Source organism: Lepidochelys olivacea (genome assembly GCF_965140295.1).
Source record: "Lepidochelys olivacea isolate rLepOli2 genome assembly, chromosome: 1".
In the NCBI taxonomy this organism is placed as follows: domain Eukaryota; kingdom Metazoa; phylum Chordata; order Testudines; family Cheloniidae; genus Lepidochelys; species Lepidochelys olivacea.
Genome location: NC_140411.1, coordinates 311,031,366 through 311,047,672, shown reverse-complemented (window position 1 = coordinate 311,047,672; position 16,307 = coordinate 311,031,366). Strand labels below are relative to the sequence as shown.

Sequence of the window (16,307 nt, the reverse complement as noted above, 5' to 3'; positions counted from 1 at the left end):
CAACTAGGTGACCATGAATGATATCACTCTCCTGAGGATAACACAGAGAGATAAAGAATGGATGTTGCTTGAATGCCAGCAAACACCGGGACCATACGCTGCCATGCTTTGTTATGCAATGATTCCAGCCTACGTGCTACTGGCCTGGCGTGGTAAAGTGTCCTACCATGGTAGGATGGAATAAGACTGCCCTCTCCAGAAACCTTTTGCAAAGGCTTTGGGAGTACCTCCAGGAGAGCATCATTGAGATGTCCCTGGAGGATTTCCACTCCATCCCCAGACACGTTAACAGGCTTTTCCAGTAGCTATACTGGCCGCAAATGCATCCCAAGTTTTCAGGGCAAATTAATTATTAAACACGCTTGCTTTTAAACCCTGTATTATATTTACAAAGGTACACTCACCAGAGGTGCCTTCGCCGCCTTCAAGGTCCGGGAGCCTGCCTTGGGAGGGTATTGGCTCCAGGGTGATAAACAGTTCCTGGCTGTCGGGGAGAACTGTTTCATCATCATCATCTTCCCCGTCCGCAAAATCCTCATCCCTGTTGTGTGAGACTCCCCCCTTGCAGGAGGCCACGTACAGGGGTGGGGTAGTGGTAGGGGAACCAGCTAGAATTGCATGCAGCTCATCATAGCAGCTGCATGTCTGGGGCTCTGACCCGGAGCAGCCATTTGCCTCTTTGGTTTTTTGGTAGGCTTGCCAGAGCTCCTTACTTTTCACGCAGCACTGCTGCGGATCCCTGTTATAGCCTCTGTCCATTGTGCCCTTGGAGATTTTTTCAAATTATTTTGGCATTTCATCTTTTGGAATGGAGTTCTGATAGCACGGATTCATCTCCCCATACAGCGATCAGATCCAGTACCTCCTGTTTGGTCCATGCTGGAGCACTTTTGCGATTCTGGAACTGCATGGTCACTTGTGCTGATGAGCTCTGCATGGTCACCTCTGCTGATGACCTCACCACGGTGGCCAAACAGGAAATGAAATTCCAAAGTTCCAGGTGCTTTTCCTGTGTACCTGGCTAGTGCATCTGAGTTGAAAGTGCTGTCCAGAGCAGTCACAATGGAGCACTCTGGGATAGCTCCCAAAGGCCAATACCATTGAATTGCATCCACACTACCCCAAATTTGACTTGGCAATGTCAATTTCAGCGCTAATCCCCTTGTCAGGGTGGAGTACAGAAATCAATTTTAAGAGCCCTGTAAGTCAACAAAAATGGCTTCGTTGTGTTGACAGGTACAGGGTTAAATCGATCTAATATTGCTAAATTCGACCTAAACTTGTAGTGTAGACCAGGGTCAAGGTACACAGGGAGCCGAAGGTTCATCCATGACATGCTACATCCCGATGGAACGCCCGAAGAAGCCGTCGGGCTAATCCGGCTTGAATAGTGTAGACAGAAGGCCAAACTCTTTTTAGAAACTTTCTCAAGGCCCTGAGCCACAGCTGGTTGAAGCAAAGGGTAGGCTTTCTATTGGATCAGGTGCAGATCCATGAACAAGTCTTCCTCATTCCTTTCCCGCTGCCTTCAAGATGCCAGGCCTCTCCTCCCACACCTTCCTGAGACCCTGCTGTAGGTGACACCACTGGGAAGGATGACTGGAGAGACCGGATGTAGAGTTTGGGGCTGAATCGGCCCCAATGTATGTGTGTAGTTGGAGTGGGGAGGAGGAGAGGGAAAGCTAACCTTTATTTCCCCCAATGAAATTATCAGAGACAAACTCTGTGAAGTTGCCAAGTATTTCTCCTCCAGCAGGCTCCTGTGTGGGAGGGATGGAACTGACCCTACACTGCTGAAGTGAGATATTCAGCAGCCTATCTAATCGTGCTCAGGTGTAGAAGTCAAGAAGGTGGCATGGATCCAGTGATCTAGATGAAGTCGTGTAGTGCTTCCAGTGCTGAGTTGTTCTGGTCTATCTGTCTGCATGCTCAGGGGAAGCTGCTGTCCTCCTGCCCCTCTATTTTATTGTTTGGGCACAGTGACTTTCTTCACAGTGGATGTGAGAAGCATTTTTCAGAGAAGGAGAGAGGGTAGAAAGTAAAATCAAAAGCATTCCTTTTGTTTAGTTGACAGGAGAATAATGAGATCTAACTCTGGAAGCTGAAGTTAGAAACACTGAAACTGGAAAGGCTTTTTTAACTGAAGGGGAAGGGGCCTTTGGAACAGCTTATCAACGCATGGGGTAACTTCTCCATCACTTGGAGTCTTTACATCAGATGCTCTAGTTCAATCACAGGTTCTTATTGAACTCACGGATGCTCACTTCATGCAGGACAGGTTAATAATTCCCTCCCCTGGAGGAATCACCAGGTGAAATGCTATGGTTTTTTTATGCGGAAGGTCAGACTAGATGACCATCTATGGTCTGGCCTTAAAATTGATGAACCCTAGTGTGTTGAAGACAGTTTGAGTTTCCTAAGAGGTCTCCTCATATGTTCTGCTTGACCCCCAACACTGCCCTCCTTCAGTTTAAAGCCAAACGCCTTATTAATGGCAAAAGAGGGCTCACTTTTATATCAGAGATAACCTGTATCAATGATACCAAATGGTGCTTTGAACAGAGACAACCAAATGGGCTTGTATCTGTGAAAAGGTTATAAAACCATTAACTAGAGTCAGATTGCAAAGGGCAACTGCAAGGTAAGAAGGTTGTTATCGGGACCCCAGCACCACATCCTCAGGCGGTCACAGGAGCTGTGTATTTAGCACTGGCTGCATTAATAGCACTTTGGAGAGGGTAATTTCATAGTTTAGTCATCCAGATCTTTTGCTAGTAGCTGATCATTGATATGGATTATCAAGTGAAGCAAAATGTTGGAATTTGTATTCGGAGATTCCTCTAATAGGTCAGCTACTGCTTCCATGAAACTCCTTCGAGCTCAATGGGAAGGGCGTGGGGCCCTGTATTTTAGTCTGCATTTTCAAATGTTCATTACAGACACGCAGAAATGTTTTATGAACTCAGTGCAGAGGAAACGGAGGACTTCCTGGGCCGTCCTTGAGAGTGAGCAGAATTCTTTTCATACCCGGGGTCTTTTGCACCAGTGAATTCCACAGAGCCTTGCTACTGATGCAGGGAAGTTGAAATTGCACCACAGCAAGTGACTAGTTAGCTCAAATTACTGATGGCTCCTAAAACTTAGCCTCTGACCCCAACAGCCTCAGAGAAGCCAGGTGCTGTGTTTTGATGTGTAATAGAGAAGATCCGGCCCGAGCCCCCAATTCAGCGAGGAGACTCAATCAGGTGCCTGATGTTAACAAGTCCCAGGGACGCCAAAAGTTGGGGTGCTGAAGTACCGTGCTGACCTGGGGCCCGAGAATCCAACCCAGACTAATGCTTCAGTCTCCCCAGGCCTTCAGAGCGCTTTTTAGAAAGGTTGAAAGAAAGTTGCCCGGCCCGGGCCCATTGCTCCCACACCGATGCTGATGCTGCCCCCCCAGCTAGAATCGTGGGGCCGTCCCCCGTGCCTCGGGGCTGCGCCACCTTAAGACTTGTTAGGAAAGTAGCTCACAGGCCGTGGGAGAAAGGAAAGAGCTTAACAACGTGCGGGTGACCATAACGCGGAGCCCTTAGAAAAGAGACAATAACCGTGTCCGCGAGCCTGCAGAGGTCCCCCTGTTCCGTGCTTCGTTGCATCAGGAGGGTTTTCGTCACGGGCTTAACTGTGTCCAGTCCCAAGGAGCCCAGCGCACGCTGCGGCCCAGATCACAGGTTTGCCAGTCCACACACCGCGGGGATCGGGGCGAACGGGAGAGCGCGGGGGATGCCGCCGCTTCGGGGCCCCGGCGGCTTTTCTTTGCCAGGTACCGCTTGTCCCCGCCGCCTGACCCGCGCAGCCAGGGCGACAGGGAATGGGAGCCAGATGGGCAAGTTCAGGGCTAAGCCTATGAAGGTGTAACCCGGGGGTGGGGCGCCCCCCCCGAACGAAGCGAAGCCGCTTGCAAATCAAAGCGGTGTGATCCTGCCCCGAGCGGCTGTTCCCTTTCTGCGGCTCCACTGCGCCGCTTCCAATCCCTCCCCTCTCCCATTCACACGTGAGAGGAGCCAAGGGGGGAAAGGCAGGGAAGGATCGAGCTTGTGGGCAGCCGAAGCTGCTCTTCTCTTTCACAGCTACAGCTGGGGCGTTACCGCCAGCTCAAACAAGAAGGGAAGGTGGAGCCGGCCGTGCCAACGCCGGGCACCGCTCCAGGGAGGAAGGTGGGCAAGGAGCCGCGCAGAGAGAGCGGGGCGTCGGGGTCACTCTGGGCCGCTGTGTCTCTATTATGTAGATTCTAGAGGGACGGGAAATGGCCAGGATGGAAATAGCCGGGAGGGCTAGGCTGGCATGACACGCGGCTCCGCTGTCGGTGCTCTGGGGTGAGATGGTTACACAGCAGCCTCGGGTACACGGAGGCCACACTTCATGCAGGGCCCGATCCGAAGCACCCTGAAGGGAAGGGGTGTCCTTTTAATGAGCCCCAGAGAGAGAAGCGATCTGAGCACCGGAGTGCAAGTTAGACGCTACTGAGCTCTCACTCTGCCACCGACTCCCTTTGTGGCCTGGGACCTTAACCTTGCTGCCTCAGTTTCCCCCACCTGTAAATGGGACTCACTGGACTGACCGGGTTAGTTCGTTGGTTTGGAGGATGAGCGGACAGCGTTTGGAACGGCTAGAACCCCATAGTGTTGCCCGTTTCACCACGCATGACGGTTGACCTAAAAAGCCCACTCCCTGTGTTTATAAACCTTATTAGAGAGAACCCCACATGTGTGCATTACTCCTTGTACAGATAATACACCCGGAAAGGAATAGATTCCTCTTTGTCACCTGGCCCTCCTCTTGCCCTGACATTGGTGATGTTCCCTCGCTCATTTACACGAAAATCCGTGACTTCTTTGGAAACCGGACTTCATAATGGCCCAAGAGTCGATCATTAGATTGTTATCCCAGTTTATTTCAGTACAAGGCAGTCATTTAGACTCTTCCCGGATGGTTTATGGGTGTATTTGCCGAGACACTTAAAAACTAAGCCACTTGAATCCAGAAATTAAATCCCCGTTGAAACCTTGGCTCTTCTATTGCAATAGTTGAAATCGCTTGGCCATGAGTTTGTCGATGGGAAAGGAAGCAGGCATGAAAGGCCTGTCACCGGGTTAGATAGCCAGCGAGCATCAGGTGTTTTAGAAGTGTCCAGCGAAAAGACGTACGAAGAAGAGACTCTGGGGCGTTTTGGTGACATAGGGCCTGATCCAAAGACCATGCAGTCAAGGAAAAGTCTTTTAGGCTTTGAATCAGGCCCACCGAAAAGGATCCTTAAATGTTTCCATTCAAAGAGCCCTAGGTAGGATTTGATCCCACTCCATCAAATCAAATTCTGTAATGACAGTCCACAGCCACATCAATAACACTCTGCCCAAAAAGCCAGCACAAGCATAGTAACGAAGATTGACTAAAAGTTGTTTCTGACAGCTACCTGTATATAACAAACACGATAAAACGGATGTGTGAACAATGAGCCAATTTTTTTGGCCAAAACGAGTCTATAATAATTTTGTTTAATCGAAAGTTTAACAAGCAAATAAAAAATTGCAACTCAGACAGATGGGGGGGAAACAACAACAGCGAATTATTTCCCAAAGACAGAAAGTTGAGACTATTTTCTGCACATAGATGGAAATTCTCTTATGGTTCCTTGTACTCACCAAAGAATATTTCAAATGTCCAATATTGTAAATTGCAGCTAGCAATTTTCCTCCGACTTCCACTGACATTAAAAAAAAAATGATTTGGGGCTTTTGGCTTAATTTCCCCCAGAATGAGCCTTCCAACTTTCTTCCACCACCAGTGTTGTAATTCAGCCTGAACGGGCAGCAAATTGAGAGACTAGCAAACTTTTCCCTGTCTAAATGGGTCAGCTGCCGGCTCTGGCCAAGGCACACAACCTCCTCCCTTTTCGGTGCTGTTGAGACGTGATAGTGCTGAGAAGCAACGTGGAGACGCCAACGGGACTTGTCAGGAGAGCAGGATTTTGCGGCGGGATTGGATTCAGCCCGGGACAGGTCGTGTAGCACCGTTTCTATTTAACCCCGTGAAGCGGAGTAACAGGAAGGCACGTACTTCCTAGCTGTGCCTGGCCAGCGGGCAGCTTGGGAAGTAGAACTCTTGCACTTTGCCGCAGTTCACCGTTTAGCCAAACTTTCTCCCAGTCCCACCTCCCAGTGCGCTAGAAGAAAACAGAAGCAAAGAGAGGTTTCAGAGTAGCAGCCCTGTTAGTGAGCTGTAGCTCAGGAAAGCTTATGCTCAAATAAATTGGTTAGTCTCTAAGGTGCCAAAAGTCCTCCTTTTGTAGAAGCCAAGAGAATTATTCCCGACGCTACTCAGCGCGCATAAACGACATGGATTGCCTGATCCAGCGAGCGTGACACGTTCCTGTGCCGGGAATTTGGCTCCGCATTTGTTGAACTGGAAAGGAACAAGCGGGAAAGTGTCATTCATAGCCCCAGTTGCTGCCTTTTGGCCCCTCCCAGCCACTTTTACCAAGGGCCCTTCGGAGCTGATGACAACCGCTGGGCCCCCTCACAGGCAGACTGATTAGATTAGACGTGATTGCTGTATGCTTAAGCAGACCGGGTGCGTGTAATACAGGGAGCTGGGAGCGCTGCTCCAGGGTCACTTGTCATTATAATTATGTGCGATTAAAGGATTTATACCTGAAAAGTTTTAATTTGCACCCGCTTACTTGGTTGTCCTGGCGGGTGGTAGCCTGCGTGGAGTTTGCACGGGTGTAAAATAGAGCAGCAAACACATTGGTTTGGTTTTGGTTCAGACAACGTTGTTTTTTGCTGGCGGATTCACTAAAAAAGACGGTTTATTTTAAAATAACAATGTCATCATCCTTGCCATGGACTAATATATATTGCTGGGGAGAAAAAATAAACCACCGAGTTAAGCAGCTCATGATGCCTAAATGTCCTACGCGACCAAAAAATCCTACATCGACCTTCCTTCAGCACATAGCATGGATACTTCAGAAATGAACCCTGCTGATTTCCAAAGGACTTTGCTGCTACCATCATATCATAACAGCTCCATTCATTATTGTACTGGCTCGTGAAGTATGTCAATGGCTAGCTTCTCACTCCGCCAGATCAGGGCAGTAGGGAACAACAATTCACTGCGGAAGAGGAATGCAACTTAGAGTCCTGCCAAAAGGTTGTTGACTGGAGCGGTTACAACTGAACTTGTTCCAGTAAAATTACACTGGGTCCTGTGGCTCTGATCCTCAACCAGAGGTCTATGTTCCCCTCTTCTTTTTGGGGGAAATCCTTTATATAAACCATTTCTCGTTTGTATTTTAGCGAGACATTCATTTAAAAAAAATTAACTCTAATAGATCACAACAATAACAACAACCAGGGGCTAATTTCCCTATTGAAAAAGCCATGGCAGTGCCGGGCTAATTTACTCCATTGTGTCCAGGTATGTCAAATTGCACGGTGTAGAGTATAAAGCGCTATTCTGGCAGTACAACAGAGCCGTGTAGGGGACGGAGTGGCAGTTTTTGCTCTGGATTTCCTGGCTTTTGTTTGGGGGGCAAATCACCCCTTTAACAATGCTGGATTGTAAAGATGTGATCCTGGTGATTGATTGATTGACTGATTGATTAGCTAATATGAACAAAGCAGTGACCGTAAACGAATCAAAGCGACTAAAAATAATAATCGGGCACAGAGGAAGCCGCCAGAGTCCTTCAATGAAGCAGGCAGGAGTATTGTCTGTAACCTCCTTGCTTCTTTCCTAGATCGCCCAGAAACATAATCCCGAATAAAACACGCTAGATTCCCGTCGCCTTCTCCTCCTGTAGCTAATCTGCAGCAAGTGAAAGAAGCTTGTTGTCTTTATCCAGATCCGAGGATGAAATGCAGCCTGTTCCTAGGGGGACTGTGAAACACGTCCAGGAGAAGATTAATACACGCAGCAGAAGGTTGGAGAAATTCTCATGCTTTTCAATTAATTTTTTACTTAAAAACGCAATGGAATTTATGTGTTTTATTACGAAGGAAGAAATGAAAGATTAAGGTTTAGGCGGTATTTTACATTGCTGTAATCGCCTTTGGGTTCAGATTGGAGTAATCTTGCCCACGAGATGAATTCGCCTGTGGCTCGGATTTAAACGCGCGTAGAGATATGTCATGAGAATAATGCAAGTGAGCAATATCAAGAACATAGTTTAGGAGCGAATGAAATGCAAAACCGATTACGGGGGGAAAGAGAACAGCACCTTTCCCAGACCGGATACGAAATTATTGTTCGGCGCTCAAACTTTTGCCCTTAATTCCTCAGAAGGTTTTTAACTCTGGGGAGGTCACCTGGGGTCTGCTACTTCCCCAGGCAGAACAGACCAGACTTCCCTCTCCAGGACAACCCACTCACCCCTTGAACGTCACTGGAGAGAAGGGCCAGAGATTGGAAAAAGAAAGGCAAACAAATGGTGAAACACCCCAGTTAGAAGACAGCCGAAAACGCCCTTTGAAAATAGAAGCAGGCAAGCTGTCACTCTGACCACCGCGAATCATTTCAGGAATACCTCCCTTCAGCGCCAGCTGTTCTGTTGGAGAGGCGCTCGTAGTTTACAGACCCTCGTCTAATATCGCTAGAAAACCGAGACCCTGAGTGAAATGCAAGGTCCGGGACAGGAGCAGAAAAAATCGTTACGCTGCTTTAAGAGCGTAACTAGATTTTCAGCAATTTTTGCACTCGCAAAAGTCCCTTCTCTCAAACAGAGGCTGAGCCTGCCAAGAGATCCGTGCCTCTGTTTATTAAGTTGGCTTGCACACAAGTTTTCAGCTACACTAGATACAGAGGGGAAAATATCCATTAACAAATAATGAATAATCAAGATTTCCAAAGCTCCCTCTTTACCACTTCAGCGTTAAGAAGGCCAGTATTATCCTAATGGACGGGCTGTAATTGCTGCTTTGGGATATTTACACTGCTCAAATGACATTACATATATGTTACTTTCCAACACATGTCAAAAAGTCAATCCCAAAAAGACCAGTTAAAAGCAACCTGTTAACCTACCAAGTGGGTGGGATTTGAAGCCTCCAAACCCACCCCGTAATAATTCCTTTCTTTCCTATCAGCTAAGAGGAAATTTGTCGAGATCAAATTTAATGTAAATTGTTCGGAAGCAGGAAACTCCGCTAGAATAGGCACGAAATAGACCCGGGAGGTTTACACGCGAGAAAACGAAGATCTCTCAAATTGGACCACGTGACCCCCGCACAGGTTCGGGATCCCTAATCTGATTTTATTTGTGTCCCTGTCAAACTCACTCAGACGCAGTGTTTGCAGTTTCTCTGGTGCGCCTTAAAATCCCTGCCCCGCCGCTGGAGGAGTCCCCTGGGCTTTCGGTGCCAAGGCAGGAAGCAGCAGGTAAGAAGAGGGCCCCGCCTATGGGAACCTGATCAGCGCTTAAAAGGCAGCAATTAGAGTCTTAACCGCGACCCATCTGCCGCGGGACCTCTCCAGCGGCCACCCCCCCGCTCGCCCTTTGTCTGCGCCCAGGAGGGAGCAGCGCCCAGCGGGAGAGGAAAGAGGACAAACGTGGAGCTTTGCCGGGCACCCTCAAGTCTGTGTCACCCAAACCCCGGCTCGCCGAACCCCCAGCTCGTCCCTTCTGTTGGCCCAGCCCTTGCTCAGCCCCCCACTTGCCACTACTTCAGCGGCCCCAGGCATCTCCCCACACCGCTGCCCACCACTCACAAGCCTCCCCCCGCAGGACTCCGAGGCCTTGGGGCTTTTGTCCCCGCCAAAGGGGCTCTGATCCCGCGCTATGGGGGAGGTTTGCATGAGCGGGGTCGCACGCCCAGCTGTGCTCCCAGGGCAGGGGTCACAGGCTGGTGCCCTGGGAAGGGACGGGATCCCGCCCCCCAGGGCCCATGTTGCCTCGCCAGCGTGAAGCAAAGCTGAGCTATGAGCCCTGGATCAGTCTGTCCCTGCCCGCCCCATGGTCCTGGGGGAGCCCACCCTCAGCCACCCGTGCATCCGGGGCAGGGAGACCTCCCACTGCCAGCATGCCTAGAAGGGTCCGCCCTCCCAGGAGGCCTGCTGGAATCGCCACCCACTTCACCGCCCCACCGACTGCGGGCTGCCAGGGAAGAGGGGCCCTGGGTACCTGGCTCTCCAGATGTCTGCTCCACTGGGAGAGGCGGATCCACCCTTCTCTGCCCCGGAGGGGGCGGCGAATCAGCCCCTTGTCCAGCTTCTTCTCCCCTGCACAGTGCAGGGGAGGCCGTCGGGGCTGGATCCGGACGGGCTTTTGTAGGGTTTCTAGCAGGGCGTTACCCTGCCCGGACTCCCAGGTGGGTGTAGGGCGACCTCTCCCTGCCAGCCTGACCCCATTTCGGGCGCCTCCATTGGAGCCCGCTGGAGTCTTCCCCCTTAAAAAGGTCCAGGGCCTTGGTCCATCCCTCTGCGCCTGCTTCCGTGGGCCCAGAGAAGGGCTTGCTGTGGTGGGGGGAGCTGGCATTGTGGGCTGGCTATTGGTGCCCCCTAGCTGCCCCCTTTCGCCAGCCTGAAATGCGGAGACTGGAGGGAGCCAGTATGGGCGACATCCCCCAGCCGGCTGTGCCCGGGCTGGACTCTTCCTCGCCTCCCACGTGTGTCAAAGGCCCTTGGGAGCGGCCAGGCACGGAGACGCTCACGGGGAACATGCAACAGGCACCTCCGGGCGGTGCAAAAGGGGCGGCTGCTCGGCCACATCCACCCCCCTCCCAGGGCCCCAGAAAGCGTCAGCAGCCCAGGAGGCGGGGGAGGGGACCTACCTGCCCAATGCAGTGGGGGCCCCATTCACGGCAATGTCCCTGCCCAGGCGCACATGCAGCCTGTTGCTTCGCTGCCTGTAGCCGAGAGGGACTGTAGGCAGATTGGTCAGGAACTGCAGGCCTCTCTCGTTATATAATGCCCGCCAGTGGCCGGGGCAGACGGGAATAACTGACACTTGCTTTAGCGGTAGATTATCATGTCTGCAAAATGAATAGATCGGCCACAAAAGTAAAAATAAATTGATGGCAACCTCCTCCTCCAGCCACGCTGCCTTGCTCCTGTGCTTTGACTGTAAACAAGCGGAGCAAGGAGCCTGGCTACCTCTATGCATACAGGGTTCTCCCGTCAGGATTAAGGCCTCTAGGCACTGCTGAAACACACCGAGAGTGTGTGTATGCATATATATAAAGTATCGGTTTGGGCAAGCTCTTCCTCCTTCCTCCAGATTGTGATTCAACTTTTGGTTATTCGGTCTCAACTCGGCTTGGCCCCAGTGGTTTCTGTCTAGCCATTTGCGTTTCAGTTCTGGAGTGATCGGATCTGGGGCAAGGTCCAGCCCCGTTGCTTGGCTGTCTTTTCCAAAAGACCAAAGCCCTCCAAGCCGTGGCGTCAGCCCCCGACCAGCGCCTGCCAGAAGGGCAGCGGCCTCAGAGCGTCCAACCCCCCCCCCCCCCCCGCCTCCTTCCCCACGCCAGAGCCTAGGCTGGAAAGTGGCAAGGAAACAATCAGCTTCCCCCAGAGCCGCTTCTCCTGCCGCTGCCTGCTCGCCCGCAAATTGGGCTCTGTTTCCTTATTTAGCACGTGGACAATGATTTTATTTGCTGTCACTTAGAGCCAAACAAGAACATTGATGTCGGTTCAGCTTGGCCTCTAAAGCCTGGCGAAACAGATTGCGAATAATAATAAAGAAGAGAGGGAGGGGGCGTGCGAGGGGGAAGGGGGGAGAGAGACACCTCCTTCTCCTGGAGGGGGAGACTGCGTCTCCAATGAAAAGTAGTCGCTTACTAGGGGAGTTGGGAGGGGGGGTGTATGGGGGGGACTTTTCCTGTTGACTGTTGGAAGCGAATTGAGCAATTATCTAGTTTACCTTCTCCTCTTGGAAGTTAACGATTGGCGAGATCTTGGCTGCGTTATTGACACAACACTTTCTATTGATAGAAGTAAGCAGCGATTGTCCTTAAGTCACTGGTGCGCCAAAGTAACCTGTGATGGGCTGGCATGAGTCCACTGGACCGGGAAGGCTGGTTCCGCCGGCGGAGGCTCTAATGATGCTGGTGGCGGCGACGGTGCTGGTCTCCCTCCTTGCAGATCAGTGACCAGAAAAAGGGGGAGAGTGGGGAGAGAGAGAGGGGGGAAAAAAGAGGCGTCTACCAAAGCGGCTCAGACAGGCGAACAAATGCAAGCCAGCCATGGACAATAGTAGCCACCACACGGCGACCAAAATCTTAGCAACTTCTCCAGGCAGAGAGAGCCTGTCTGCTCGAAGCAACATGATCAGCACTTCTAAACCCCTGGCTTTCTCCATCGAGCGAATCATGGCCAGGACTCCAGAGCCGAAGTCCATTCCGGTGCCGCCCTTCCTCCAAGGATCCGTGCCCAAAGGAGACCCCAAACACTCGTTGCATCTCAACTCCTCCATCCCCTGCATGATCCCCTTTGTCCCGGTGGCGTACGACCCCCTCCCCAAAGCGGGGGTGGCCGGATCGGAAGCCAGGAAGGCTCACTTGGACTCCTCTGCCTCCCCCTTCAGCTGCGGCGATCTACTGAACTGTGCCCTGAGCCTAAAAGGCGATTTCTCCCGCGACGCCCTGCCCCTGCAGCAGTACAAACTGGTGAGACCGCGAGTGGTCAACCACTCCTCTTTCCACGCCATGGGAGCGCTGTGTTACTTCAACCGCGGCGACGGCCCTTGTCACCCGTCGTCCAGCGTCAACATCCACCCGGTGGCTTCTTATTTCCTCAGCTCGCCTTTGCACCCGCAGCCCAAGGCGTACCTGGCGGAGAGAAACAAACTGGTGCTCCCGTCCGTGGAAAAGTACCCTTCCGGAGTGGCCTTTAAAGACTTATCGCAGGCTCAGCTCCAGCACTACATGAAAGAAAGTGCCCAGATCCTATCGGAAAAAATCGCGTTCAAGAGCTCGGAGTTCAGCCGGAGCTCTCCCAGCAGCAAGCCCAAAGTTTTCACGTGTGAAGTTTGCGGGAAGGCAAGTAACTAACTTCCTTTGCTCGCATAAAGTTTCGATCCATTTGTCTGCTCCCGTTTTAGAACTATCACCCCCCCCAGTTGCTTTATGATTCTAATTGTTTTTTTTTCTGATTTAACTTTCAAGGTATTTAATGCACATTATAATTTAACTCGCCACATGCCAGTCCACACAGGAGCCAGACCCTTTGTTTGCAAAGTTTGTGGCAAGGGCTTCAGACAAGCAAGCACTCTCTGCCGGCACAAGATCATACACACCCAGGTGAATATCTCTCACGCCTATTGCACTGCGTATTTCCACCTGGTTTTGCTGATCCGATCCGACAAAAAAAAAAAAAGAAAAAAGAAAACTATTAAAACGGGGTCATTTGGTCGGGAGGCGTTTGTTTTTGTTTTCGTTCGTTTTTTAAACAGGCTTTGCGTCGGTTTCACGTCTCTAGAAAGCCACAGATTTCCAAGCACTGGAAAGCGCTTTGCCAAGCACTTCAATATTTGCTTTTGTTTTGTTTCCTTATAGGAAAAGCCTCACAAGTGTAACCAGTGCGGCAAAGCGTTTAACCGGAGTTCCACTTTAAACACACACACCCGAATCCATGCCGGCTACAAACCTTTTGTTTGTGAATTTTGTGGCAAAGGATTTCATCAAAAAGGTACAAAGTCTCAAACCCCTTCTTGTTGTTCTCCTCAGAATCCCACCCCTAGTAGGTAAACAATCAAAACAATTTGCAGGAGGGCTTGCTTTATTATTTATTCATTATTATTTTATTTTATTTTAAACCCTTGGCTCAGTTTTAACCCGGAGATCAACTTTTTATGTTGAATACTCGGTATCTGAAGTGTCCGATTTAAGCTTGTAGAGGAGTGGAAAAAAGAGAACTTTCGGGGGTTTTTTCACATTGCAAGATGCAATTTCCAACCTACTTGAATTCCCCCACCCCAAATGCAATTTGTTACTGTTCATCTTTTTGCTCAGTGTGAGAATCTTTGTTTAATATTAATCTTGGATTCTAGTAATCCTCATGCTATCGTTTAGAATTTTTTACAATACTTGTTCTGTGTGGTTTATAAATCTGGTTTTATTCAGCGCTTTACCGTGTGGTTCTAACAATCAATTTCCTAACCGGAATATTGTGAGTGGGCGGTTTGAGTTGTGTTTTAGTTAAAAACGATCAATTGACAATTTCATCTTGAGCTGGGGTTTGGGGATAGGGCAAAGCGCTCTCCCCGGTGTAGCGTCTGTGACCCTTGACTTGTCTGTTCCCAGGTAATTACAAAAACCACAAACTGACCCACAGCGGCGAGAAGCAGTTCAAGTGCAATATCTGCAACAAGGCTTTCCATCAGGTGTACAACCTGACCTTCCACATGCACACCCACAACGACAAGAAGCCCTTCACCTGCCCCACCTGCGGCAAGGGCTTCTGCAGGAACTTTGATCTCAAGAAGCACGTCCGCAAGCTGCACGACAGCGCCCTGGGACTGCCGCGAGCCCCTGCCGAGCCGGGGCCTGACCAGGAGCTACAGCCGCCGGGCCCGCTGCTGCAACAGCCGCACCATCCGTGAGGGAACTGCGAGCCCGGAGCTCCGCCGGTCCTACTGGCGAGGAAAGCAACCCAGAGCCCCGCGTTGCAACCATCCGCCTGCTTCTTTGCATGCACCTGTTAAGCGGTTTTGTGTATTACGCTCTACTTGGCCACTAACATTGATGGACTGGTCGTTTCCTTCTTTTTGTTGTTGTTGGGTTGTTTTGTTTTGTTTTCTTTCTTTCAAGACTCGCTTTTTTTAACATCTCAGGGTTAGAGATGGTTTAAAAAAAAAAAGCTAAGCCAATTTCTGCTGTATTTATTGGGATCTGTATTATCCGAGCCGGGAATGCTGCACCAATTAATTATTTCGATGTGTGTGTGTATATATATGTATGTATTGGTTCTGCCCTGTCTTCGGTGCCCGCTGGTTGTCCCTTCTTGATAGCTCCCCTCCTTCCCCCCCCCTCCCCTGAATATCGTATCTTTATGGCCAGAGCTGGTTCACTATGTACGGATTTGAATTTCAGTTTGATTCTTGCACGTGGAAAATGAATTCGTTGACCTGGTGGAAATAAATACTTGGAGCGTGATGATTGAATCATCAAGGGCGCATTAGCTATTTACATTATTCAGCTACCAGACCAATGATCCTATTAAAGAGCTGTGATCCCACCATACCGCTTCCTAATGTATTGATAAGGAAAGGCTGGGGGCGGGCGGATGATAGGTAATACCAACAGCGAGGGGCTGTGTGTGTGTATTTATGTTTAAGCAAAAGGGAAGATGGATGGAAATCAAAACTGTGGCTGATGCCAGGTCCTTGAAATGCTCCAAGTGTTAATCAGCAGCTCTGCTGTGAGCTTAGGCGCTGGTGTTTTCTGACTGCAAACCTCTCCTGTTTTCTTGCCAAAACACTGAAACAACTGCTAAAGACTTTAATTAAGAGGGGGTAATTAGCTTGGATTTATCAAAGCCGGGTTGTTAGAAGCTGCCAATCCAGCCTTAAAAACTAAGCACGCTCCTCCCGGTCGTTGCCTAGAAAGAAAGCGGGATGGGAGAATGGATGAGCCCGGGAAGGAGATCTTATTTTATGTAATTATTTTAAACCTCTCCTGTGCCAAAACAAAATTAACCTGCCCCCAATCGGGTGCTATCCTCAGCCATTAGTAAAAGCAGCATCTTTAAGGGGCTTCTTTTGCTACTATTATTTATTCGCCTCCTCCCCAAAAGAGATGGGAGCCGCACGCGGTGCTCAGAGCCAGGCCGGCCGCGGCCCGGCTGCCCCACGTAACCCTCTCCCAGAGCGGGGGGAGTTCGGGGCTCGCCTCTGGGACGCCTTGTTTAGCATGAAATAGACAAACTCGCCGGGAACATCTTTTCCAGAGGGCGAGGGCAGTGGGCAGCAAAATGGATGCGGGCGAAGCCGAGCAGAGGCGCCAGCTGTGAACCAGCCTCATGTGCCCTTAGCCGCTTCTTCGCCCTCCGCTTGAAGCGTTTCAGAGCCGTTGTCCGCATCTGAATTTCGGGTCGTGTTGTACTTCAGAAAGGAAGGGCTTGGAACGGTCCCCTTCCGTGCCCCCCCCCACGCCCACCCGAAGGGGGCCGAGCTGAAGTTACACCGAGTGGGTTTACACCGAGCTGAGGTTACACCGAATGGGTTTACACCGAGCTGAGGTTACACCGAATGGGTTTACACCGAGCTGAGGTTACACCGTCTGCTGCGCACTGCACCTCGGCAGGACGGTGTCTGACACTCACGGCCGCGC

General features: G+C 50.6%; 1 protein-coding gene across 1 annotated transcript; it reads left to right on the top strand.

The window, feature by feature from the left end:
- The first annotated feature begins 4,148 nt into the window (after positions 1-4,148).
- Positions 4,149-15,206, top strand: FEZF1 (FEZ family zinc finger 1). The gene is made up of 6 exons (XM_084638397.1): positions 4,149-4,199; positions 9,325-9,420; positions 11,971-13,016; positions 13,143-13,277; positions 13,533-13,665; positions 14,280-15,206. The coding sequence occupies exons 3-6, from the start codon at positions 12,222-12,224 to the stop codon at positions 14,576-14,578; spliced, it is 1,362 nt and encodes a 453-aa protein (XP_084494523.1). The 5' UTR covers positions 4,149-4,199; positions 9,325-9,420; positions 11,971-12,221; the 3' UTR covers positions 14,579-15,206.
- Positions 15,207-16,307: the final 1,101 nt, after the last annotated feature.

Excerpts from the sequence above, each read along its gene's own strand:
- FEZF1 (XM_084638397.1), top strand. The coding sequence starts at position 12,222 with ATGGACAATAGTAGCCACCACACGGCGACCAAAATCTTAGCAACTTCT. Across the intron at positions 13,017-13,142 it reads CGTGTGAAGTTTGCGGGAAG|GTATTTAATGCACATTATAA; the intron begins GCAAGTAACTAA and ends TTAACTTTCAAG. Across the intron at positions 13,666-14,279 it reads CAAAGGATTTCATCAAAAAG|GTAATTACAAAAACCACAAA; the intron begins GTACAAAGTCTC and ends GTCTGTTCCCAG.